Source organism: Diprion similis, chromosome 1, assembly GCF_021155765.1.
Source record: "Diprion similis isolate iyDipSimi1 chromosome 1, iyDipSimi1.1, whole genome shotgun sequence".
Classification (NCBI taxonomy): domain Eukaryota; kingdom Metazoa; phylum Arthropoda; class Insecta; order Hymenoptera; family Diprionidae; genus Diprion; species Diprion similis.
In genome coordinates this window covers 15,146,889-15,172,270 of record NC_060105.1, presented here as the reverse complement: position 1 = coordinate 15,172,270, position 25,382 = coordinate 15,146,889, and the positions used below count along the sequence as shown (strand labels likewise).

Sequence of the window (25,382 nt, the reverse complement as noted above, 5' to 3'; positions counted from 1 at the left end):
GCCAGCTAGAAGTTAGCCGGGCTACGCAAAGCAAACCATATAAGGTAACGACCAAGACGTTAATTAGGTCACCTTGATCGGAACCATTCACAGTCCAGCTACCCCCTAAATATTCACTGGTGACTCAATGTAATAAATCTGTCACCCAAAAATTGTACAGGAGCATAGGAGATTTTGCCCTATATAAACGGGTGCAGATTGAACTCGGAGAGCATTACTATTCTAAACTTTTGAACTGTTACTTTGTCACTCCGCCTCAAAGCATTAATTTCCATAAGTTTGAACTGTTACCTTGTCACTCTTCCCCAGAGCATTATTTTAACTTTGTATTTGTACTCTTAACCGTAACGTAAACTAATAAACATTGAAGTGCATTAAAAATCCGAATCATTCAATTCAATTAAAACACCTCAACTACCTGGTCCTTCGCCGCTCCACGAAGCTACCTGTTGTCCTGTATCACCAATCTCAAACAACAAGGGTAAGTTGATTTAATATTCCATTATTTCGAATTCCTTTCAAATCATCCAAGACCCCCCCACTACGCGAATTTGTTGATGTTACCTATTTCACTTTAGTGATTAGTCGGTATTGGCGACCCACAACTTACGTCCCAGTTCATTTTCGCGACTCAATTTCGAATCTAACTCTTAATTTGTCCGGAATAGACCGTTAGGACGTCACACTAAGAGCTGGCTTCAGCGGACCCATAAGCCTGTGCTTCCATGTATGTATGTATTGTATGTATTGTACATACATACATACAGCGGCTATCTTCTTTGGTAGAGTTCAGTGGTTGAATGCACTGAGATTGGACAAACTCTCGGAACTAGTGTCTGGCTACAGTCGTTTTAGTTTTTTTTTTATTCTTGCGCGAGGGGTGAAGTCGGGGAGATTTTTTGTTCCAAGTTTGCCAAACAGAACTGAATCCGACTACAAATTGCAACTATAGGGCGGGAAGGGCTAAAATTATGCGAATTCCCTATTCAAATTAGTTCCTTAGAGCATATACAGTATGGAGGAAGCGTGGCGACGGAAAACCGGCGAAAGAGAGAGACATAGTAAGACGATTATTTTTCTCTTTCTACAGCAAGAGCGTACCTATCGTAATTGAGTGCCCCAAGCACTGCAGCGATATTGTAATACGAAGAACATGTCCCACACATGCAAATGCACTAGGGGGTCAGGCGATTGAAACAAGTCGGTAAACTGTTGAGAAATATATGATTGAGTGACACAAAATTGTTGATGCAAACCCTATCATAACCTAAAAAATGAGTAACGTGAAACTTACCGACGAAAACCAATAAAACCTTCTTTAACATCTTGCTCAAGTTTGCACGTAGAAACATTTCCCTGTCATGATTTCATTCATCAAGTATTGAAGTCTGCTATAGGCAGTGTTTATAAGATTCCAAGGTATGTTCAACAAACCCAGAGCGCCGGGGCCCTGTGCAACGAGCGTGAGTGTCGGGGCGCTGACGTCAGTCAACCAATCGCGAGCGTGCGAGACAGAGAAAGGTCTTAATATTTCCCTCTCTGTGGCGTTTTCCACTCACACGAAAAGGTATACAAGGCTTCCTCCATACTGTGTATGCTCTAAGATTAGTTCTATCAATAACAATTGAACTATTAACTTGCAAACGATGGGAAATCACTTCCAAACACCTATAAACGATTAAAAAGAGAATCAACTCATTTGGTGTTATTGCGGGGCTTAGTATATGGAGCTAGGTAAATCATAATATTTATTTCGAGTTCCTTCTCTTATCCAATACTTATGAAAATTGAACTATAAATCAATTACGCGGGGTTTTGATGCTTATTCATTGAACATCATTGTTTAATCGAAATTGGCGACCCAAATTATTGACGTCACAGTGACGTCACAGCTGTGTAAGGTACTACCATCTACAGTTCCGTAGCATCACCAGTATGCATGGACAAAACGACAGCACAGATAATAATAGCAGGCGCGCCCATCAGTCACTCGCTACATAACCAACGTAATTAGACAACCTCCCGGAGGTTGCACGAAGTTTTGCGACGTGAGTTTACTTTGAAATTGAGAGCTTGATTTTTGTCAGCCGCTGGTATAGGTAATGGAAGGTTTTGTCGTGAGATTATCCTAAAAAAAGCAATATTCGATATTACGTGGTTATATTGCTAAAATATTACTGTACACCGTACGTTAAACGGACATTTGTTAAACCGTACAAATTTTGAGATCATGGCGGTACCCACGGCCGGTGTTGGTCAGTATTAACCACACGTATTTCCGTGATTCATCATTCATATTTATACATCTTCAATGATCTCCCTGACCATACTAGAGTTCTACGAGCTATCCAATAATTACTTTCCCACCTGAACCCAATTACTAATTCCACAATAGTGAGAACTAGTCACCTGACAGATCACGTTTTTTCCCTGTCCCCTAATTTCATATCGTAACTAAGTTGGTATGTAACCATAGTTGAAAGTACAATCTACATAATTTTATATTTTGGTGTATTTGACAATACCCTTTCTCATATTTCGCTAGTTCAACCCGTCAAATCGTTGAGATCTGTCTTCTCCATGTATCGTCTTAGTTGAAGTATATCTCCGACGACAAGGATCCTGATCGTTGGTATCTACCAAAATGCACCAAACATCTCCCGCTCCATCACACATGTTTTCATTTCTTACAGTCTAATATCGTAAACTACGAGCGTCAGTGTTGTAACTTTATCTTTTAGTTGTTCCATATTTGGAAATAACCAAATATCTTCACCGTATACTATTTTCGATATGCTTTTTAATTTCAGACAACTGTTGAGTATTATCAGATATCCAAGTATTTTTCCAACAACGTCCAAAAAATTTTCATGTATTTCTGAGTTGTAGATGATATAGCAGCGCACAGTGACCTTCAGTCCAGTTATATTTTAAATCACTATTTTTGTATTTCTATGGAACTAGTTCTAAAAGGGAGGGACCGGCACAATGCCCACGAGTTTTGGAATGAAACTTTGTAGACGTTGAGTGGTGAATGGTACTAAGTCATCTGTAACATATTAGGGGTAGATACACAGCCATTCCTGAGATATTGTGATTGGAACATTTTGCAACCGCCTGTAAAGCTTGCAGCTAAATGGGAAAATATCAAAGCGGACAGCTGAGCGGCAAGCGCATCATTCTACCATCTGTGCGTCTCGTGTTCAAGTCTCACACTGTACAAAATTTTTTTTTCATCTTTATCTTAATTCACATCGAACAAACATAGAATAGATATTTTTTGCGTATCCCGCTTTTTTATTGAATCAAATGGACTTTTTTCAATTAAAGGGGGTTTCCCATTCAGAACGCTGTTTTTTCGAAATTTTATTTATCACAGTAAATTCGTTTTAAATCATTTGGGATACACGTATATCATAAATTACATTTTTCAAGCCACAAAAAATTTTTTCTCATCAGGACAAGATACGGCTACCTGAAATAGATCCTTTTCAAATTTTACACCCGATACCTGCACTTCAAATCATCTGAAAAAAAAATTCAAATGATTCTCATCAAGAGAATTGTTTGGCTATGGCATGAATTAGGATTTTGAAAAAATATTGAAAAATAACAAAATGGCAGAGTTTAAAAGGTTTTATTTTCATTTTTTTCTCATTTTTTACACCATAAACTGCTTATAACCTTTTTAAATAATAACAAAAAGTTCTAATCCTAATTAACGCGAAAACTATACATTTGGCGAACATGTGTGTGAAATTTCAGCTGAATCGGATCATTAGATCGGCTGGAATTAATTTTTTCCTGCGAAAAAAAATTGCGATGACCGAGCTGCTCGCAAAAAACTTTAAATGCGATTTTCTCAAAACTGTATTTTTCGAGCTTGAGACCACGAGTCGTAAGCTCAAAAAATACAGTTCCGAGAAAATCGCATTTAAAGTTTTTTGCGAGCAGCTCGGTCATCGCAATTTTTTTTCGCAGGAAAAAATTAATGAAAAGGGTCTTACATTCAATCGGGGATGCCTGTTCCATGAAGTATGCCTCCTGTTTGGTAAAAAAATTCATTTCGATCTGCTTTGGACCTTCTTATTTCAGTACGACGTTTTTGTTACGCCTCTGTGGCCTTCCGCAGTAACTTAGTTTTGGACCCATTCTTGGTCGATTGAAGGGAAAAGAAAGTTTTCACCTTATTCCTGAAGGTTTATAGTATACAATGCGCCAAAAGATTTTTTGAAAATTCTGAATTGGAAACCCCCCTTGAATGCTTGCCAGGATTAGAGATGTGTAATATAATATACTGCTTTATTAGTCACAAATCCAAGTACTTGCTGCATATTCAATGTTAATGTACTAGTAATTCCCATGTTAATTTTGTCTAATAGTGCAACTTCGGTAGAATAACAACAATTTATGAGACTCTGCAGGTAGAAAATCATTATTATTTAGTCGAAAGTTGCTCTACTATACAAAATTAACATGAGAATTATTTGTAACTCGATGTGAATATGCAGCAAGAACTTGGATTTACAATTAATAAAGCAGGTTATTATATTATACATCTGAGGTCCTAGCTATTATCTAACTGAAATAAATCCATTAAATTCGATTAGAAAGCATATGTGGAAAAAATGTCAATTGTATGTTTGTTTGAGGTGAATGGCAACAAAAAAAAAAAGAAAAAAAAATTAAATAGAGTGCAAGACTTGAATGCGGAACGCATGGATGGTAGACTGACACGCTTGCTGTTTGGCTGTCCGCGTGATATCTCTCTGGGAAGCTTTAGGGTATAGAAGCGGTTGCGAAACATTCCGACTGCTGTATCTCAGGAACAGCTGCGTATCTACCCCTAATATTTTAGTCTACTTGGTACTAGTGCTCACTAAACGCCTACCAAGTTTCATTCCAAAACTGATGGGAAATCTGCTGGTCCCTCCACGTGAGTATAGGAAATGGCATGTACTAGTTCCCAGTGTGCTTAGCTAAATACATTTTGATGATATTACAATTTTGTACAATAATTTATCTAGCAACTAAACTCCAAATGCTACAATCCATACCCAGTTATTTAGCATCGGCAATAATATTTCCACTTATAACACGTTGTCAATTCAATTGTTGGAGAATAATGTATTAAAATTTCTAGATAATAAAAGTTGTTGAACTTTTAAAATATTCTAAAACTTGTTTGCTTTAACTGGATTGTAAAGCAGTAATTGTTACAGAGTTGTAAGTGAAAGTTCAATTGGCCATTTAGAAAATGCAATAGTAGTACAATCCAACAGAACCTGTACATAACTAATTGTCTTTTACGAAAAATTACTTGAAAATGACGGTATCAAATTCAGTAAAATTCATACATGGGGCATTCCAAGTGAAATCGAGGAGTCATTTGCCGCATGTCATCAGATCCTCGCCGTAACATTTTTTTCGAATTGATTCCACTTCAAAAGAGGCCTAATTTTTTTCAAGAATTTTCTCGCTACTCCTTGAAGTGGCCCCGACCATCTAAAAACTAGAAAAAAATGTGAAATAAATATAAGGCAGCTGTAGCCCACTTTCTAATTATGATAGATAGTACTTATTTTTGTCCCGGAATCTGTGAAAAAAATTGCAGAATTTTAAAAATGGTGTTTTTTTAAATATCCTTTTTTTACACAAAAACGATCGGCGCACTACCTGGAGTAGTAGCGAGAAAATTCTTGAAAAAAATTAGGCTTTTTTTGAAGTGGAATCAATGCAAAAATTAAGTTAGGCGAGGATCTGATGCTATGAGACAAATGACTCCTCGATTTCATTTGAAATGCCCTATATATACACAGATATATGTGTCTCACTTAAACTTCTTCAAAAATTTTCAAGTTATTGTCTTATAAATGACTAAACAGTCCAATCACCTTGCGGACGCATTTTTTGTATCATCTAGTCAAAAAGTGATTCAAATGAAAATCTCAAATGTTTTAAATGGTGCAATTGAAGTTAATCAATGTGAGTGTAATGAAAACAATGGTCCCTTACAGGCCTGAAGTTTTGAGCATTTATTTGAATAAAAATACATCCAACTTTTCAACACTACCTAGTTTGTCAAAGATTTAGAAAATTGATATATTACACATTTCTAGATGCGTACTAATTTTGAAGAAAACTGTCTTACTAAGTGAGCAAGTTTTGCAAAACAATTGCTGTTGTATAAGCCCATTAATATTTACGTTCAAACGAATGTTCGGAACTTCTGACAATTTCACTTTGACACAGAACAGTTTGAAAACTGTAAATTTGAATAAAACCTAAAATCTCATATCATCAATAATTTCAGAAAGATAACATCTAAAGTCTTAGAATTTTATTGGATAACTCTACGAGTTGCTTGGTAGCTAGTGCCAGTAATTTATCTTGAATGATCCATAAAGAATTTATTTTCGAACAAATCAAGTTATATATGCATCATTTGAGGTAAATGAATTTTACCACATGTTTTCTTGCCTATGCAGCAGCACAGCGACTTATCTATATTTAACTTTGTATATGGCCCGCTGTGTTGATAAGTAGCTAAAACGTCTAAAAGTATCGGTTAATAGCACCCATCAACATAGGTATTTCGCCATTTTGCAATGTAAGCAACACAGCGCTCAATATACCTTTGCTGTTGAAAAATTCATGGACTTATTAACAATTAAGCTATTGTAGTTGACAGTCAAATTCACCTGGATTAACTTCAGTTGCATGCTATTTCAACCCTTTTTAACAAGATGGAAGTTTGGACCGTTGATATCTCAAAGCATATTCAAAAGGAATAGCTATATTGTAACTTGAGAATTCCAAAAATGTGAATGCACTGTGTGCTCTGCCAATAGTGCCGCTTCCCCTATTTCGAGCTTGAATGCTTCCTCCACCCATTGTCAAGTTCTCCGGCTCTTTGAATAGTGCTGCATGCTAAGTGATTTGTGGCAGTATTAAAAGAGAGTGATTCCAATGTTTTCGTTACTGATTCACGTCGAGAGGAGGAATACTGCATTTTTCAGAAAGATATTTCCCTACACACCCATCAACGGCACTAGTGAGAGAGCGGACTGTATTTGTTTCACAACTGCAATTACTACATATTTGTATTCCTAAAAGTTGATGATTTACATTTGACCGTAGTTTTGATCTGTTGACTTGACACCAATTTCAACCCTATTTGTTTTTTCATAGTTTTAGCTTCCAACTGTTTTTTGACGAAACAACATACAATCTTAAGTGTTGTTGCTTGAAATTCTCAAATAATTCCATGATCATTTGTGAATATATAGTAATACTAAGATTTATTAATCCTTAGTCACATAAATAACAAGAAGAGGATGAAATATCTTACTGTGTAGTGATTTACCACAAATGTGGATTTGTCAGCCTCAATGAGCTATGACCTTATGTTTCAGTTGTCCCTAGAAATTTCCGCTTACTCGAGGAGCTAGAACAAGGGCAAAAAGGTGTTGGCGATGGAACTATTAGTTGGGGTTTAGAGAATGACGATGATATGACCTTAACACACTGGACTGGAATGATAATTGGACCACCAAGAGTGAGTGGACATTGATTAGTGATAGTTTGCTTCTCAACTGGAGAACATTTTTACAGCATAAACTCCATCACTGATAATAAGAATTATTTTGTCAGTGGAATAATACATTCGTTACCATCCAATAAGTTGTGTTAATAAGAGCCAACTATACCCATTTCGTTTCACAATTTCGGATCAAACAGCAAATGCTATTTTACATCAAACAAGATGGCAGTTACAACAGCTCAAATGACACTGAAATTAGCAGCAGGTTCCATTCGTCGGATGCTTGAGCCCAGGAACAAAAAGGGGTCTGGGGCCCACGACAAAGTAATTTTGATTCTGCATTCCTGCGAACTTCTAATGGTGTCATTGCTTGGTTACGTATGATAAGTCATAGAAATCGGCAGAAGATTAGTCATTAGGGTCAGTTGATTTTCCATTTGTTCATCTTTCGATTTTCACGTTTCTTCATCAAAGTTATAACAGTGTGTCTGGGGTTGAGAACTGAACATTTCACATTGTACCAGATTTTTCACACTTTACCGAGACACAGGCCGAAGCACAGAATTTGACAAATTTGACGTTTTATCGCCTTGAGTGGGTTTATCATTTTCTTTCAGACGCAAAACTCCGCGTCCCCTCATGAAACTCGTACGACTGTGTCAAGGGTTGAAAGCAATACATTTCTGAATTTTTGCATAATTTTTACACTGATCCAAATCTTTGGCCATGATTCGGAAAAGTGTAAAAGTTATGAAAAAATTCAAAAATGTGTTGATTTCAACCCTTGACACAGCCATACAAGTTTCATGAAGGGACCGGAGTTTTACCCCTGCAAGAAAATGATAAACCCTCTCAAGATGATAAAAAGTTGAATTTTTCAAGTTACACGCTGCAGCAGACTTCTCGGAATAGTATGAAAAATCCGGTACGAATGTGAAATGTTCACTTCTCAACCCCAGACACACTGGTATAACTTTGATGAGGAAACATCGAAATTGGAAAATGAACAAACAGAAAATCAACTAATAAGAAATGATTCCTTGACCCTGATGACTAATCTTCTGCTGATTTCTACGACTTATTATATGTATTCAAGTAATGACATCACTAGAAGTTTGTAGGAACGCAGAATCTAAATTACTTTGCCGGGGGCCCCAGGTCCCTAATCATCCCTGGGCTCAAATATCCGGTAGCTGAAACCTACGGCTAACTTCAGCATCATACAGCTCAAGTATAATTTTGCTTCTAACTAAATTCTAATAATTAACTGATAATTTAACCTGTGAAAATCACTTGCATTTGTATACACATACAGCAATGTCCTGCAATAATCAATCCCTCAATAGTCTAGTCCATTCCCTTCAACAGTCAACAATTTTCTCCCTACGAGACTCCGAATATAATATAATATTATAAACATAGGCCACCGATGTTCTCCTTCCATAGTACCCCTCTAGAAATATGCACAAAACTGAGTTTTGTAATAGTTGAATATACAGCAGGTATAAAACTTTACAAATATGAACGTAACTTACGTCAAGTAATCAAATTGATACACGTGCTACATAACCTCAAAGAAATCGTGAATGTTCACGTTTTTCAAGTTTCGATTCTTTAACTCGAGACAAAAAATTTTTTTTTACACATTTCAAATGTGGTTGATAAGTAAGCTCCCAAAGTTACTATTAGGCCGTACTCTTACACTGAGTGGTTCTCTATCAAACTTATTAAAATTTTAATGAAGAAGAAGTCTCACAGGCTGTTATTAGTTATTTAAAGAAAAGCGATCCTTGTTTAAGTCGTTATGTGCTCGTGATATAAATATGCACATTTGTAATGTTACATCTGAACTTTTATTTTCGACACATCTTTTTTTTCGGTTCATTGCTTTCTCAAAGTATTGGTCGTTTTTAATTTTTAAATTCACAAATCTCAATTTTCTATATCTACATTCTGTGCTTTGTTAACTCGAAATGTAAACTATTCTGAAAAACCTTTTTTGGATAAAATACTGCTCGGATAAATAACCTTTCGGTAAAACAGTTATTCGACTTGGTGATTTATCGAAAGTAAAATTTTCATTTCACTGATGTTTCGTTATTTTAGAATTCGTATTTTCAAAATATTGAGTATTCAGGCAGTCGAGTTTTGGCCTTTCAGAAATTTAAACCCCACCCAGGTGGAACTTCCTATGCAGGTGCAGATGTGGGTCACCCATTATTGGCCTAAAGGTGTGCATCCTCCTATATTTCTATTTTGGCAAGTTTTTAACTTGCCTTTGGCACTTTGGTTTTTTCAGTCTGTGGGAAGCAGTATTATGTCAAATCGTTGTTTAAGCGGAGGCATTGCTCCAAATATTAACAATTCTTGGGCTATCAGTAAATGTAATGTATTTTCTGAGCTTTTCGATAATTTAGTTTGTTACTCATTTATGCCGTTTTTCCATAAGTTTATTATACCTGAGCAATATGGGTTGTTGTCTGCGTGTTCCACAGCAACAAATCTTTATGTCTACATTGATTACATTACTGCTAGTTTCATAATGGTAATACAGTTGACTTTATTTATACTGATCTCACCACCGCTTTTGATGTTGTTAACAGCAAATTACTTGCGAGGAAGTTTGCAATCTACAGTATAGCGGGGTCTTTGCTGCGCGGGGTCGAATAATTTCTTAGTGATAGGTTTCAGTTTGTTAAAGTTTTGAACTTTGTATCCTCACCTGTTCTGGTTACGTTTATAATAGAGCAAGGTACACACCTGAGTCCTCTGTTCTTCCTTATTTATATTAACGATATTAGTCTGGATTTAAAGTCTGTCAAGTTCCTCTACTTCACTGATTGCGGTAGAATTTTTAGTGCCATTACAAATCCTATTGACAGGATTCTCATGCAAAATGATTTGAACCACATTTTTTTATTGGTTTAACCGTAATGAATTAATTTGCAATGTTGATAAGTGTTTTTGTCTTACTTTTGGCAAACACTTGTCGACTCCTGACATAAGCTATTATAGACTCGGCAACTAGACTTTAAAGCAAGTGTACGAAGCAAAGGACGAGGGGGTGTACTTCAATAGTAAAATGACATTTAACAAACATTTCGACTACGTTGTCTCTAAATTTGTTAGGAAGATCAACATTGCCAAGTGATTCCTTATGTCGTTCACAAACGTTATTACCTTCTGTACCCTATACTATTCGATCATCTTTCCCAGTTTGATTTATTCTCCAGTTATCTGGAGGGCCTAGGACAGCACTGCTGTCAAATAAACTTGAAAAGCTGAATCATTCTTTTTTGATTTAATTTTAGCTGTTGAAGTTTTGAGGAATAATATTAATCGTAGCGAACTGCTACGTATGTTTTGTTTCTCTGTTCCAAATCGGCTATCGCGACATAACAATTTGTATTTCTGCCCTAATTACAACCTTCATTTTCACTCTTCTTTTTATAGGCCTTCTCTGCTGTGTAACAATAATGCCAATTGGGCGAACATAATTCTACTTTGCCTTCTATCTCTCGTCGCTTCTGCAAACTATTTTTTGTATAAGTAGTGATTGCAAGTGTACTATTTTTTTTATTAGTATCTTCAGTTTTCTTTTCCATGTACCGCTATGTAAATGTTTTTGTTTCTTCTTTGTATTAATGTACCAGGGTGCTTCACCTGTTAAGCAATACATAAATAAATAAACACATAGATAAATCGATGATGGACTGAGATCTGAATGCTTCTAACACTATGGACGTAAAATTATAATTTAGCTTACAAGATACATTTTGAAAGATTATCTCCACCTTCAAAAACTGGAACTGTATAGTTTTCTTTTAAAATACATGCAAAATGAAATGAAATTTTCCTTCACAGCGAACAGCAATGTATTGTTATTTTTGTAATAACTAAGTAAAGAGAAGTCTTCAACACATAATGTCTAAGATATGCTTGGTACTCGAATTCATTAAGTGTATTTTCATCGAATTAAATATGTAGGGAAATTGCTGAAGGTTTGATTCAAACATTCTTTATTCTAAAAGTACAATAAAAAAATTTCCACAGGTCTAAATAGTTCTTTAACGTCAAATTATAATCATACATGTACATTGCAATTGAAAATCAAAATGTGGTTATATATATTGGGTCAAACTGAATTATACTTTTTTCATCCGATTATTGGCATTCAAATTTTATAAATTAATTTTACCCGATTAAATATTGTTTTCAATAACTGTGCAAATACTACGTAGATTACAAATGTGATTTATACATGCGATCCCAATTACTTTCCATGTATCTCAATCATTTTTTCACTGCAGGTAAAGCTTCTTTGGGTGACACATCTTCATCTTCAAGGGTCTTGTTCTTTTTACATTTTTTCATGTTTAGCTCTTCAACGTCCATGTCATTAGTAATTTGCCCCAACATGTTGTTTATAATTTAGGTATCAGCAAGAACTTTATTCCGAGCTTTGTGTAAATTTGTTGTTGTTAATGAAGTCCAAGCATTATTAATGAATGTGCAACATCTGTCAGTCAGGTGGAACTTCCTTAGAAGTGGAGCCGAATGAACCTGTTCCTCTTCTATAAGAACTGCACAGAGCACTTGTTTCCTATAGATCTTTTTCATTTTAACAATTACTCCCTGGTCCATCGGATGTATAAGTGATGTTACGTTAACTGGCAAATACACAATTTGGCAAGCATCGTCAATGCTGTTTTAAGACATCGATTGGTGGATGAGAGGGAACATTATCAGGGAGAAGTAGGCATCTTACAGGTGATCCATGTTTCTCTGTTATGTTGGGCAGGAATAGATCTCTATACCACTCTTGGAAAAGATCTTGCTCCATCCAGGCATTTTTTTTAACCTTATAATTAAAGAGGTTTTTTAGATCTTCCAATTAATAAAAGCGAAATTTTATGGGATCCACTTACATTGGCCCATACCATTATAATAACACGATCTTTTATCACTATGCCCTGGAGCGGATGTTTCAAATTGACCTACCAATGTTTGAGTTGGTAAGGTTTTCCACAAGAGACTAATCTTATCTGTGGTATAGCTGTGATCAAACCGATACCTGTTTTATTATAGAAATGTCGAAAAAGTCTCAACAAACTCCTTACTGCTAGCAGAATCAGCTGATAGGCGCTCCCCTTCCATCGTGAGACCACGAATGCCATGACATTTCTTAAGGCGATCAAGCCATTCATTATTTGCCTTGAACTTAGATTCTACGCCCAAAATTTGTTAGTCGTACATTATAGCTTTTTCAGCTAGTATCGCCTGTGATACAGGTTTGCCTAAGGTTCTCTGTTGCATGCACCATTTGTAAATTGCTTTTTCAAAACCACTATTTTCGATGTTTGTGATTTTCTTCTTCATTGTACTTCCATGGTGGTTCATTTTTGTCACAGTCGATCTGTCGATACCATAATCATGTGCTAGCCTATGGCCTGATTCACCAGTTTCAACCAATTAATAATTGTTACTTTCTCATCCACAGTCAGCCTTCTCTTTTCTTATGTTTTGCCTCTCATTTTGCAAATGATAAACATTCGTTGGAAAAATTATTTCAATAAATTCTTTTCGAAGTGTCAATAATTATTAGCTATATTGGTATTAAGGCGTAACACCACTGTAATAATGTAAGAAATGCACAGTTTTTTTTGGATGGAAGAAAAAATAATAAAATAATATTTCAGGAAGTTGTTAGGCATACATTTAATTTAAGTCTGATACAAAAAAATTTGATCTGATTTTCAACAAATATAGAAAAATGGCGACACTGGAGTCATTCTCGTCGAACATGTTAAATTCTGCGGTACACAGTTCAACTGGGGCAAATTTGATTCTAGGGACAAAAAAATACTTAAGCTACATGTCTAATACTAAAGAAATACATAGGGAATAGTCAATAAGTTAATTTAAACATTATTTATTAACAAATAAGTGCCGTTTCTTTTGTTGAAAAATAAATATTTTTAAAATCCCCTATGTATTTCTCTAGCTACAGACATGTAGATTAAGTATTTTTTTGTCCCTAGAATCAAATTTGCCCGAGTTACACTGCGTCCCGCAGAATTCAACATGTCTCTTGAGAATTGCTCCAGTGTCGCCATTTTTCAATATTTGTTGATAATCATTTTTTGTATTATATTTGAGTGGATGCCTAATAACTTTTTCAAATATTATTATCTGACTACCTTTTCTTACATCAACGAAAAAAAAAAATGCTCATTTTTTTAGGTTTTTACAGTGGTGTTACCCCTTAAGGAATTTATGTATGAGATTTTTAATAAACTGGAACTGCAATTTTGAACAGAAAGTTAAAAAATATATATTCAAAGTTATTCAGTATTAAGGTAGTTGGGCAGTAATTTCAGAAATATTTAATTCACGAGTTTTAATTATATAATTTTTTGAGTAATTTTAAACAATCCTGTAAAGTATAAAGTTGATTCAACTTTTAGTTACTGAGTTTTTTGATTTCAAAATTGAGCTACTTTATATTGTACAGATGGCGACTAGGATAAAAACTGATAGTTTCGAGTTGGGTGTTTGAGAATAAAATGTTTAGGACGGGGAAAAATTTTTGAATAAGGTGAAATGGATATTTTAGGAATAATATATCAAATGTTTGTGAATTTTGTCCTTCACTTAATAATCAAAAAGGTAACCTCAATAAAAAATTCAATTGTAATTTTGGTTAGGTTGTACATTTGGCAACGTCGCTATTATGCAAATTATGCCAGGTATTTAAATTATTTGTCTTTTGCTGTTTAGACATGGTATTGCAAAACCTTTTTATTTTTTTTTATTTTTTTGGCAAATCTCCCCTTAAATCGTAACTGATCTGACATTTTGATTCACAAAAATAAACGATAAAGCGAGGTAAATACTGTAGGTTCAAACCACGGTTTTACATACAGGTCTGGGGACTCTAGTGGTGGGGGAAGTACGCTTACGCTTTAGTTTTTGTTTTTCAGCGCTACCGTTAGCTGGCACTAATGGTAAAGTAATGTTCGCAAACATAACCTCAAATTTCTCAAACTTTGCAAATGACGTGGTCCAAATGTACGTAAAAATAGTGAAAATCGCATAAATCGTGCATGGTTATTTATTTTTAAGAATAACGTGTGCCATCATCACTTCGTCATCGCACACCACTTATTGTTTGAGAAGTTTGAGGTTATGTTTGCGAACATTACTTTACCATTAGTGCCAACTAGCGGTAGCGCTGAAAAACAAAAACTGCAGCGTAAGCGTACTTCCCCCACCACGCAAATTTCGACGAGTCCCCAGACCTGTATGTAAGACCGTGGTTCAAACAGACTACAGCACAAGAAAAACACGCGACATTGCCAAATTTATTTTCTGATCATTTGAGGAATACAGTGCTCACGATTATCCGTCGGATGATGTTATTGCCGCTACTCAACAACTTACCTTAATACAAGTGTTCATATGGGTTGAGTGAAAAAGATACGGTACTTGAAAGCACATTGTGCATGGGAGGGAGAATCTGGCACGAACTTTGCACTTTGGAAACCGAGTATTTTAGGAATAATTTATAAAATAATTGATTTTCACGAGAATTTCATCCTTTTTCAAGGACTCGTAGTTCCAGAACAAGTGGTACCGTGAGATTGAATTAGATCGGGTTCAATCTTCTGCAAACTGTAATATGCTTTTTATATTCCCTTAACACCTCCGATGGAGTCGCGGTTTAGTATAATAGCAAAGAATACGAATTGATCAACTTACCTTCAATTATTTATATTCTTCTACAATCGTGCTTTTTTATTTTCACTAAACACTTGCTGCAGCGATTGTGTAAAATGTATATGTTTAGCATGACTTGACGTTTGGGTGTTGCTATCAGTCGTACATGCGAGGCCTACTAAACTGTGCGTATGTAAGAGCTCAGACTATTTGAGTGGGGATGCGGACTATTAACCCTCGTATGTTTTTCTATGGCACTCGGACTCATATGGGTCCTTTTCCTCCTGCTGCTTAAATCTCGTATTTGGGGGGTAAAAAATCTGAAAAATTTCTGGAATACTCTTCGTTGATTCTACTTTAAGGTTTCATAGTTGTTATAGTCGTTGCCTTTGTTTTATTTTTAAATAAAAGGTTTTAAGTCGCAAGGTTTTCGAATACAATACAATATATTAGATCGAAAAAGACCTATATGATCCACGGAGGGTTAAGAGGCTTGAAGGATGATTTGACTACTGCAGGGCATTACTGTATAGCGAAATGAAATACATATGGTTGATTACTTGTGGGGAAAAAAAAACTAAAATCCTCAACGTCAAGAGCCCAACATATGCAAATAAAAGTCTACAGTTAAAATCAGTTATAGATAACAATTAATGGTTCTTCGTATAAGAACAATATTCAAACTTGTTGGCAAATGGGTATGGAATACATACGGTGAACTAGCTATGCCAGTATCGATATACACAGCTGTCTGTTTGGTTTGATATACATATGATATATATCTTATTCTCAAAATAAATTTTATTAAACAGTGAAGTCGAAAATATCAGTAGGTATATACTTGCCAATTAATATAGTCAATATTGTGCTTATCGACAAATTATTATTGTAAATTAAAATGAACACGGAAAACAAATTCAGAACCAGGTGATGAGAAATAATCGCCAATACGTGGTCAGGGGACTACGTGGTTTATTGGATAAATTCTGTGGCAAAGCATACATAGATGCCAGGTTAGATTCCTGGTTCTTAAATTTTTCAAGTCATATAAAATTTTCAAATTTACCACCCATGTGAATGGCATGATAAGTTCATAATTTTTAGTACTTTTCGAAAACTTGTTGCTTGTATAAATTTCTGAATACATTGGAATTAAACAAATTAACTTTTTATTAAGTGGAAATCTTCTTATACTTGAGTTATAATCCAGTGGTATTCATTTATATCATATACTTTATGTATGAAATTGTAATACAACAGCTTGAACTTTCATATTACTCACAATTAATCACAGTAGAATCTTGATGACTCCATCAATCTGTCCGTATGAAAGTGAATTGAAACTCATGCATTGGTTAATTTTTTAACTGGAAAATTTTCTTTTTCTTTCTAATGATATATTTTGGTAATAATAAATTCTAATTCTTGACAAATGCACTCTTGATAGGCAAATTATGAACTTATGAATTCCTCAGAAGGTATGGGTGGTCAACTCGAAGTATTGTTTTAGACCTGACTACTGCGGCCTATGACACGACTATTTTTTCTATAACGACTTTGTGTGTCGCCTAAGATATTCAACAACAAAAATAAATAAAAAATGAAAATTGAATAAATATTCAAAACATTAATAAATATGAAAGAATTCTTTTGATACAAATAATTAACCCAGCATTATTGCAATAAATATGGTTTACGTGTCTTTTTGGCCTGCATTCCGTACATGAAGTAGTCGTTTTAGTGACGGTACAAAATAAGAGCATCGGTGTACGTGAAAGTGAAAAGACCACATTGATTTATACTTGAGAGCTGGATGCTGTGTTCTCCAAATTTGAGTATCTAAATTTTTCGAATTTCACCGAAATTCTTTTCATGGTATATTCTATCAAAAATTGCAGAAGAAATTATCAATCCTTAAAAATTGATAATCTCAATAGGGCCATCCATTCCTTTACAGGTATTCTAAAATTTGTATCATGGCTTTGTCAAATATGAAGAAAAAAAATATTTCTCACTTTTAACCTGAGTTGAATCCGAACTGCATTTACCAAAAAGTGTAATTGTAAATGTAGTTTAAGCAGTAATATAGATTTAGCCTCAAACTTTAAAATAAAACCAAAAAATGACTTTTGGAATTGATCAACTGAGAAGGTAAATACAGAATGTTTACATTGGCTCATAGCACGGAATCTAGACAATATTCTAGATGTATCAGGCTTGCTGTATATGCAAAACGTATTTTATAACCCGCCTAGCTTTCAGAACAGAATCTAGATGTCAAAGTACAAATCTTACGAACAGTTGAAAGTCATTGAAGATTTACAAAATTTATATATATATAATTCAGAAAGGTATCACTCTCATCCTAATGGTGTACATTTATTTTATATATTTAACCTTTAGAGGGCCAACCTGGCTTCTTCTGAGCCAGCAGTTTACTTGGAAACTCCACCGGATGTGTGTGTGCACTATTTGTATACATGAATCATACCTCTAAAAAATATCGAATTTCAAGGGAGAAATACTGGTTTTCTAAAGGTTAATACACCCAATAGTAAATATCATGAAAGGTGGACTAAAACTACAACAGTAGTAGACAAATTTTACTCCAACCCGCAAACCTGACCCATCACAGACACTTTGAAAGTAATACTTCGCTTTCCTGCACCACACAGTGGTAATCCCCTTCAAATAATGGTCATACATCCAAAAATTAATTGTGATACTCTTTTTTCAGACACCTTATGAAAATAGAATGTATAGTTTAAAAATTGACTGTGGTCAAAGATATCCGGACGATGCGCCTACTGTAAGATTCTTAAGTCGAATCAACATGAACTGTATTAACAGCACTACTGGCGCGGTAAGTCACTCTCAAACTATCTACATATTTTATAATTTAAGGATTGTACTCTGGTTCTTGGATGACCTTCAAAGTAATGTACTCACAATCAGACTACAGGCTTGCCAACGAAGCTCACTGGAGCTCACATTTTTACGTTAATTTGAATTATTTTGAAACTAAGATTATTTTATGTTTTCACTTGAAATATGTACTTCAACTTTGATATATTGAATGATAAAACATTGGTAACTTTGTTTCACTACCGTCGTTTCTTATTACAAAGTAGCGCAGATGAATACTTTATTGTGATTCTGAAGTATTAAAAATTTTAAAGTAAGATCACGTTCCTTGGCAAATTTCATGTAAAAAACAAGGCCAAGAAGTTACGTTCAATCACTCTTTTCCCCAACCTAGAAGAATAACTGTTTGTCACGGTTTACAAGCTATTGTTATTGCTAAACCAATCTCAAATTTACATTTCTGTCAGAATTAAGTTGAAAAATGTAACATTTGGTAGATCTCGTACATATTATTAAGGGAAGTTGAAAAATTCAGTCCGTTATGAGATATAGGCATGAATCAACTGCAACATTGGCTAGGAAACGACTTCGATAAATTTTCAGTATTCATGAACTGCCAAGTCCTTTGCAACGTGAAACAAAATGGAGCAAGTCAAGTAAAATTATTCATTTAATTTGTCGAATGGATTCGTGCATATGTATCAATGCGTATGGCATAAAAACTCGCCCGAATTTCACCCTCAATCACCTCTAAATTGATGAGAAATTATTATGTTTTTTTTCTGCTCGATAAATGTCAAAGATGGGAAGTTTGTTTGCATGGTTTTAAGTCCAAAACTTTGAATGTTATGTGATTTATAATGTATCTGAAGTTCCAGTAGATCAAGTTTGATGGAAAACTGAAGTCCGATGCTAACAGTGCCATTAGATGATAAACTTGTGAATGGTAAATCTGTGAGTGGATGTGATCTGGGTTGCTATTTGGGAGTACAAAATGGTGAAATATTGCATTGCAAATTGCATTTATTTGTTCTTGTATTATTCGAATTTATTTGGATTAAGCTTGATCTATCGAAACTCGAGATACATAATTTATATTACCTCTTTAAGTAAGACGATATGTATTTTATAATTACCAAAAATTATTTGCTTGAAATGTTATGAAATTTTAATATTATTGTGACAGGTTGATAATCGTAGTGTACCAGTACTTGCAAAGTGGCAACGAGAATACACAATCAAGACTGTACTACAAGAACTCCGACGTCTAATGACTCTTAAGGAAAACATGAAACTTTCTCAACCACCGGAAGGCAGTACTTTTTAGCTTAATCAAGTGCACGCTGTTGTCTCTCCCTTTACCGGTAGTACTAGGCATGCCTTATTAAGGTATAAAAGAGCCCTGCTCTTGGTAACCCGTGGTGAAGTTTATTCAAATGGTACATATTTGCTTGTAAAGATGAAATCAGATTTGGATCCTTTTTTTTTTTAAATTTAAATTTAAACTAAGTAATATTAGTAATTATAATAATCTTAATAATGATGATGATAGCAGTTATTGTTTTTAGCTATCGAATAAACCTTATCAATCATATTTGTATGGTATTTCTTTATATTTGTAGTTGGTAAGTAGCCGGGTTGTATTATCGTCTTTATAACACTTTTATTCTGTCTTCTTGTTAGCGTTACAATTCTTTATATTTTCATTCCACAAAGAGGAGAACATAGTTTACTTTTTCGGAACGCCAGAGAGCATTGCAGTTACATGTTCAGCCAATAAACAATAGGTTATATATGACAACTTGATAAATGAACATTGATAAATTATGATTATTTGATAACAATTAGGTACAGCTACAAGATTTAATTTCAATCAAATAAAAAGTGTATATTTGCAACCTGAATTTCACATTTGTCTACTTCACAAGATCTATAGTTATTGATTTAACTAGCTAATATTCAATGCATCAACAAATGATAATTTAACTATAGATAATTACAAAAACTGGAAATTAACACTCTAAAATAATAAAAAATAAATATAATTGGTATAGGAAGAAGACTTTCTAGTATTTAAGGTGACCTTTTTTCGTATGTGAATTGCACCATAATGCACCTTTCACATTCTCGTGTAAGGTTGTACTTTTTTTTTAGAATTAATTCCATCTTTAATCAATTGGATAATAGAAGTATTACACGTTGTATATTCAAATAAACAAAGGGTATAGCCGGACAAGCATATAAAATCTGTGCCCAGTGATTTTCAAAAATCCACTTGGCTGATCGACTTATAATTGAAACAAAAAATTTTCCTGAAAATTTCAGCTTATAGACCCAAAGAGTTACGACATAATTGAAAAAACCTGTTTTTCAGGATTCATTTTATTGTTATTGTATATTCTACTGAATATTTTTCAACAAAAATTTTTTTGGTAAACATTATCGATAAAACATGTTGAAAAGCAATTATTTTGTAAGTTTCTAACCATCTCTTTTCTTGTTATAAATTAAATTTTTGTCGTATTTAAATATGTTTCTTTTGGGTGTCACTCACGAATTTGTCACAGAAAACTCCTTTCTTACTCTTCCTCATTCACTAAAATTTTCAACTTGATCCATTTGATGCAACGTAGTAAAAAAGAAGAGAATTTTTGTTATATGTTCTTCGAATATTAATCATTATTTACCTGTAAAATATTTTTAGATAAAGTTCTGAAAAGCCCGTACCGCCGATTAATTTGAAATTTCGTTTGCTGACGTGTTTTGACGCCCTGATCACGAATATGACAGTGAAAATATCCACAAATTTGATTTTCAAGTTCATAAATCACAAAAACTAATTTAAAAAAAAAGTTTTTTACTCTTATTTCGATCAGTGTTGATTTTACAGAAAAATGATTCTTACAACAGTTGTAGTCCATAAAAAGACTTACATTTTATGTTCTATACAGTTTGTGTCTGAAATCATTCTTTTTCAGGAAAATGGAATAGTACTCCAATAAGTCCGTTTTGATAAAACTCCATTAATTTCGATATTGTCTACTTACCCACTTTACCGCGGAACGGTTGGAGTTTGATCTTTCAAGTGAATGTTTTGTTTGTTGCTTTTTTGTAGTCCATATTATTTTTTTTCATTTTGTATTATACGGAGGCCAAACTTATTCTAAACTTTCGACTGCGACAGTCACCTTCTGTGTTTTTCATACGATTAAAAAAGCAGAAATCAAAAGAAAAGAAAAAAACACGTACACTTCAGAAACCAAACTCAAACCGTTCCGCGGTAAAGTGATTAAGTAGACAATATCGAAATTGATGGAGTTTTGGCAAAGCTTACTTATTGGAGTATTATTCCATTCTTCTCGAAAAAAATGATTTCAGACATAAACTGCATAGAACGTAAAAGGTAAGTCCTTCTACATGTCACAACTTTTGTGAAAAATATTTTTCTCTAAGATCAATACTTATAGAAACAAAATTGAAAAACTTCTTAAGGCCCCGCTGACCTGGCATGTCATATATATATTTCGTGACGTCAGAAGCGGGGAAATTTGGTGAAAACGCCTATACGAATCCTGCGATAACGAGAGTATGAATATTACTCGGAAATATTTTAAATCGTAGCTTGAATAATAGTGTACGTGTGAATCTCAGTCACTGCTCAGGCAAATCGCTGATAATGTTTATAATAAAGAATGATGAAGTGAATAAAATCACGCGACAACAAACATGGCCGATCGGAGCTACCGCATGTTGAATATTCACTGATTGCACTGTTCCACAATTTCTTTCACCCTCGCCAGGGAGATTCACACGTACAAAAGCACACACGTTATCCGGGAAAATTTATACTATTAGTTATTTCTTTGTAAACATGGCTCGATTCGTATACGCGTTTTTCATGTGACAGCAGCCCGTTTATGATCCACTAGAAGTATGTTCCGATCTGTAACTGACATCATTGGTTGGATCTAACAGAACAAGCCAATGAAATCAGCGGCCTTAGTTCACCGTTCAACGTTCAGAGGCGCTGCACGTATTTATGACGTCACGATTTGATATTTTCAAGTCACTTCAGCGGCACCTTAAAAATCAGTTTTTGTGAATTATGAGAGAGGATTTTCTGTGTAAAATTTGTAAGTAAGACCCGAAACGAACATATTTGAATAAAACGATAAAAAAAATTTTATCACTAAAAACTTACAAAATAATTACTTTCCAAGTCTCTTATCGATAACTCGAACTAAAAAAATTTTTTTTGAAAAATATTTAGAAGTACAGTCACAATAAAATAAACCTGAAAAACGCGTTTTTTGAATTATTTTGTAACTCTTTGGGGCTAAGCTGAAATTTTCTGGAAAATTTTTTGTTTTAAGTATAAGTCGACCAGCCAGATGGATTTTTAAAAATCACCGGGTGCAGATTTTATATGCTTATCTGGTTATACCCTTTCAGTGTAAAGTACTTCTTAGTATTGAATCTTGATTCAAAATTTTTTTTATTAAATGAAGCTTTAGTATGTTTCAGTTTTTTATCTTGCGATACGTGAATAATTTTATTTTAGAACAATTTATTTTTGATGTATTATTTATAATGAAACTCGAACATCAAATTTTATTACTGTGGATTTATTTCATACGTGGTTCATTTGACCATGAACACAAGTTTTATATACCGACGTTGGTCAATGAAAAGACAAAACGTTTACAACAATAATTCATGATTTGGTGAAATATTATTGGTTTCCCTTTTTTCGAATATCTGATGGTAAAAAAGTAATTGGTAACCGCTGCTCCTGACTTTAAATAAAGCTGAATTAGACGAAAGATTTCTTAAAATTTTATGCTTGTTGAATATCGCAATATGTATAAAATTTCTGAAATCACATAAATTCCCTAGTCCTTGTATGGTTGTAATAGAAGAATTCGGGGTTCGTACGCACAGAGAAAACCAGAAAACCCTAAAGAATTTCTTACAAAAGTGAAAAATCAGGGAATTTCGAAAATAAGACTGGAATTTTTGTCTGTCAAAGAAATAAACTTGTTCTTGTACAACGTACTATCGTTCTTAGGAAGAAAAAAAATTTTACTTTAAATTTTGTTTTGTCGCTTCACTTCAAAGTAAGTAAATTTCTATAACGAAATAGCTGTGACCAACCATTAATAGCGAACTAATTACTGGGTGGTCATCTACTGGGCCTACTTTTTAAAGTGGCCGACCACTATAGCACATTCTCCCCATATCGGGGGGACTTCGAGTAATCCTGTGAGAAGGATATTGCAGAAATTCCATGTAAGTCGGAATTAATGAAAAATACATGCATCACAATCAACTTAGTGCAGCGTAGGGGTAGTGATAGTGTAGAAGAGGGGTGGCCAACTCTATTGGTCCCAAGATCTACTTTTTACTGACGAAGCCCTATGCGATCTACCAATTACATACTTCTTAAATCTTTATACGAAACAGTATAGTTTGCTATACAATCATGTAGTATTTTTTATTTCAATAAGAGGGAAAGCATAACATTGAAAATTATTCTTAGTAATTACTTATTTGTATTAGTGTGAGCATTGGGTCTGAACATCTTCCACTAGATTAGCAAAGTCAGGTTTGTAGTTGGAAATTGCCAACCTTAAAGAATATCATGTATGAGCATCTGTCAAGCTAGAACGGTGTTTACTTTTAGTTTGTTTCAAGTAGGAAAATGCTGATTCACATAAATATGTTGAACCAAAACAGGAATGCAGTTGTTCAACACATTTATTCAAATTTGGATATTTATCGTTGGAAACCAATGTCCAGAAATGTAGATCAGAGGATGACCTAGCTTTTAGAAATACATCGCAGCGCAGAGTAATAATTTCGTTTTGAATCATTATGTGGTCGATTGAAATGTATCTGCAAATTTCTTAGCCATCTCATAGACGTCACTATGATCAATGGAATTATTAAACGGATAATTGATGAATTGCACCAACTTCTCGTAACTATGCTAGTCCCTGTCGTCGTTGACTGAGGATATATTTTCGTAACAGTTCGGCGGGCCTGGGTGGGCCCGGGGGTATTAGCAGTTTCACGTATCATCGACCAAGTAACTGACCAGGCCGGTAAAAGAAGTTCTTCATAATCAACAATTATCACGTGCAAAACGTTGGTAATATACCGTCGTCATCGTGAAATTGATAAGTTGAGAAAGTCCTATACGAGAAATATGTACGCCGGAATTATACAACGGAGAAATAAAAGTCAATCTTGCATGAACGAGTATCGTTTATATGTACCTGAATATATCAAATATTTTATAGGCGACAGTGGCATCTCTAAGATGTTCAATTTACTTTTTCAGAGTTTTTTTGGGAAGTCAACTTTGAGACACAAACATTTTGGAAAAATTTGACCCTACTTCATTTTTAATTCCAATCGTGTCAAGAATGTCCTTACGAAGAATTTTTTGGCTTTGTTATGCATTTCTAAAATTGTGAATTGTGTTTTGAAAACATCCAAAAATTCTGAAAGACTCTCTATCTTTGCCAGAAGCATTATGGCCGTCCTCTAGTTTCTCGGGTCGAAAAAATCGATTTTTTTTTTTTTTCATAAATCACATCTACAACATGTGTAGAAAATGTGTGCCAAAGGATTTTTCGATATTCGAAGTGGTTCACAAGTTACGGCCCTGGAACGGAGCAGGAGCGCGCGCCAGGCTGCTCCGAAAGCCGAGCGGCGCTGACCATTGTATTGATATCCCTAAATCTAACTGCTACCTGAACCTTTTGTGAATTAGGCCCGAGTAAAGGGGAGCCGAGACCGTTGACAGACGCTTTCGAATATTGACTAAGACGCCGTGAAGTTTTAGTTCAGTTTTGCTGTGGCAGTTGCGAAGCGTACTATATTTTCTCTTGCGAGTCGCACGTAGCTGATTTTTTGAAAATAATTTTCAAAATGTTCAAGAAAGGAAGTAGAGACGCCCCGGCTCGTTACGATCGACCTAAAAAGCGAAAATTCGCAGGCAACCGACACACTTTTGAACAAGACAAGTCGTTACATCGGCGTCAGCGACGAAACTTCGTCAAAATAAACATTTTGAAGTGACCGTTGAACAGACTGTTTTGTATTGTATTTTGAATTTTGTGAGTGTATTTTCAACCATTTCTTCGGCTGTTATTTGTAAAGAGTGCAAAAGTACGGTGACTTTCCATCAACGTGATATACGAGGATTGGGCTTTAAAATTTCTATGGCGTGCAAGTGTGAGAAAGAAAA

At 34.5% G+C, this 25,382-nt stretch overlaps 1 protein-coding gene across 1 annotated transcript; it reads left to right on the top strand.

Moving 5' to 3' along the window:
• The first annotated feature begins 2,000 nt into the window (after positions 1–2,000).
• Positions 2,001–19,719, top strand: LOC124405457 (ubiquitin-conjugating enzyme E2 variant 2). Its single transcript, XM_046880349.1, has 4 exons — positions 2,001–2,255; positions 7,416–7,558; positions 18,000–18,125; positions 19,314–19,719. Exons 1-4 carry the CDS (start codon positions 2,231–2,233, stop codon positions 19,452–19,454), a joined length of 435 nt encoding a protein of 144 aa, XP_046736305.1. The 5' UTR covers positions 2,001–2,230; the 3' UTR covers positions 19,455–19,719.
• The last annotated feature ends 5,663 nt before the right edge of the window (positions 19,720–25,382 follow it).

Bases quoted from the DNA above. Each gene is read 5' to 3' on its own strand.
- LOC124405457 (XM_046880349.1), top strand. From the start codon at position 2,231: ATGGCGGTACCCACGGCCGGTGTTG. The intron at 2,256-7,415 runs GTCAGTATTAAC...CTTATGTTTCAG, and splicing joins GGTACCCACGGCCGGTGTTG to TTGTCCCTAGAAATTTCCGC. The intron at 7,559-17,999 runs GTGAGTGGACAT...CTCTTTTTTCAG, and splicing joins TGATAATTGGACCACCAAGA to ACACCTTATGAAAATAGAAT.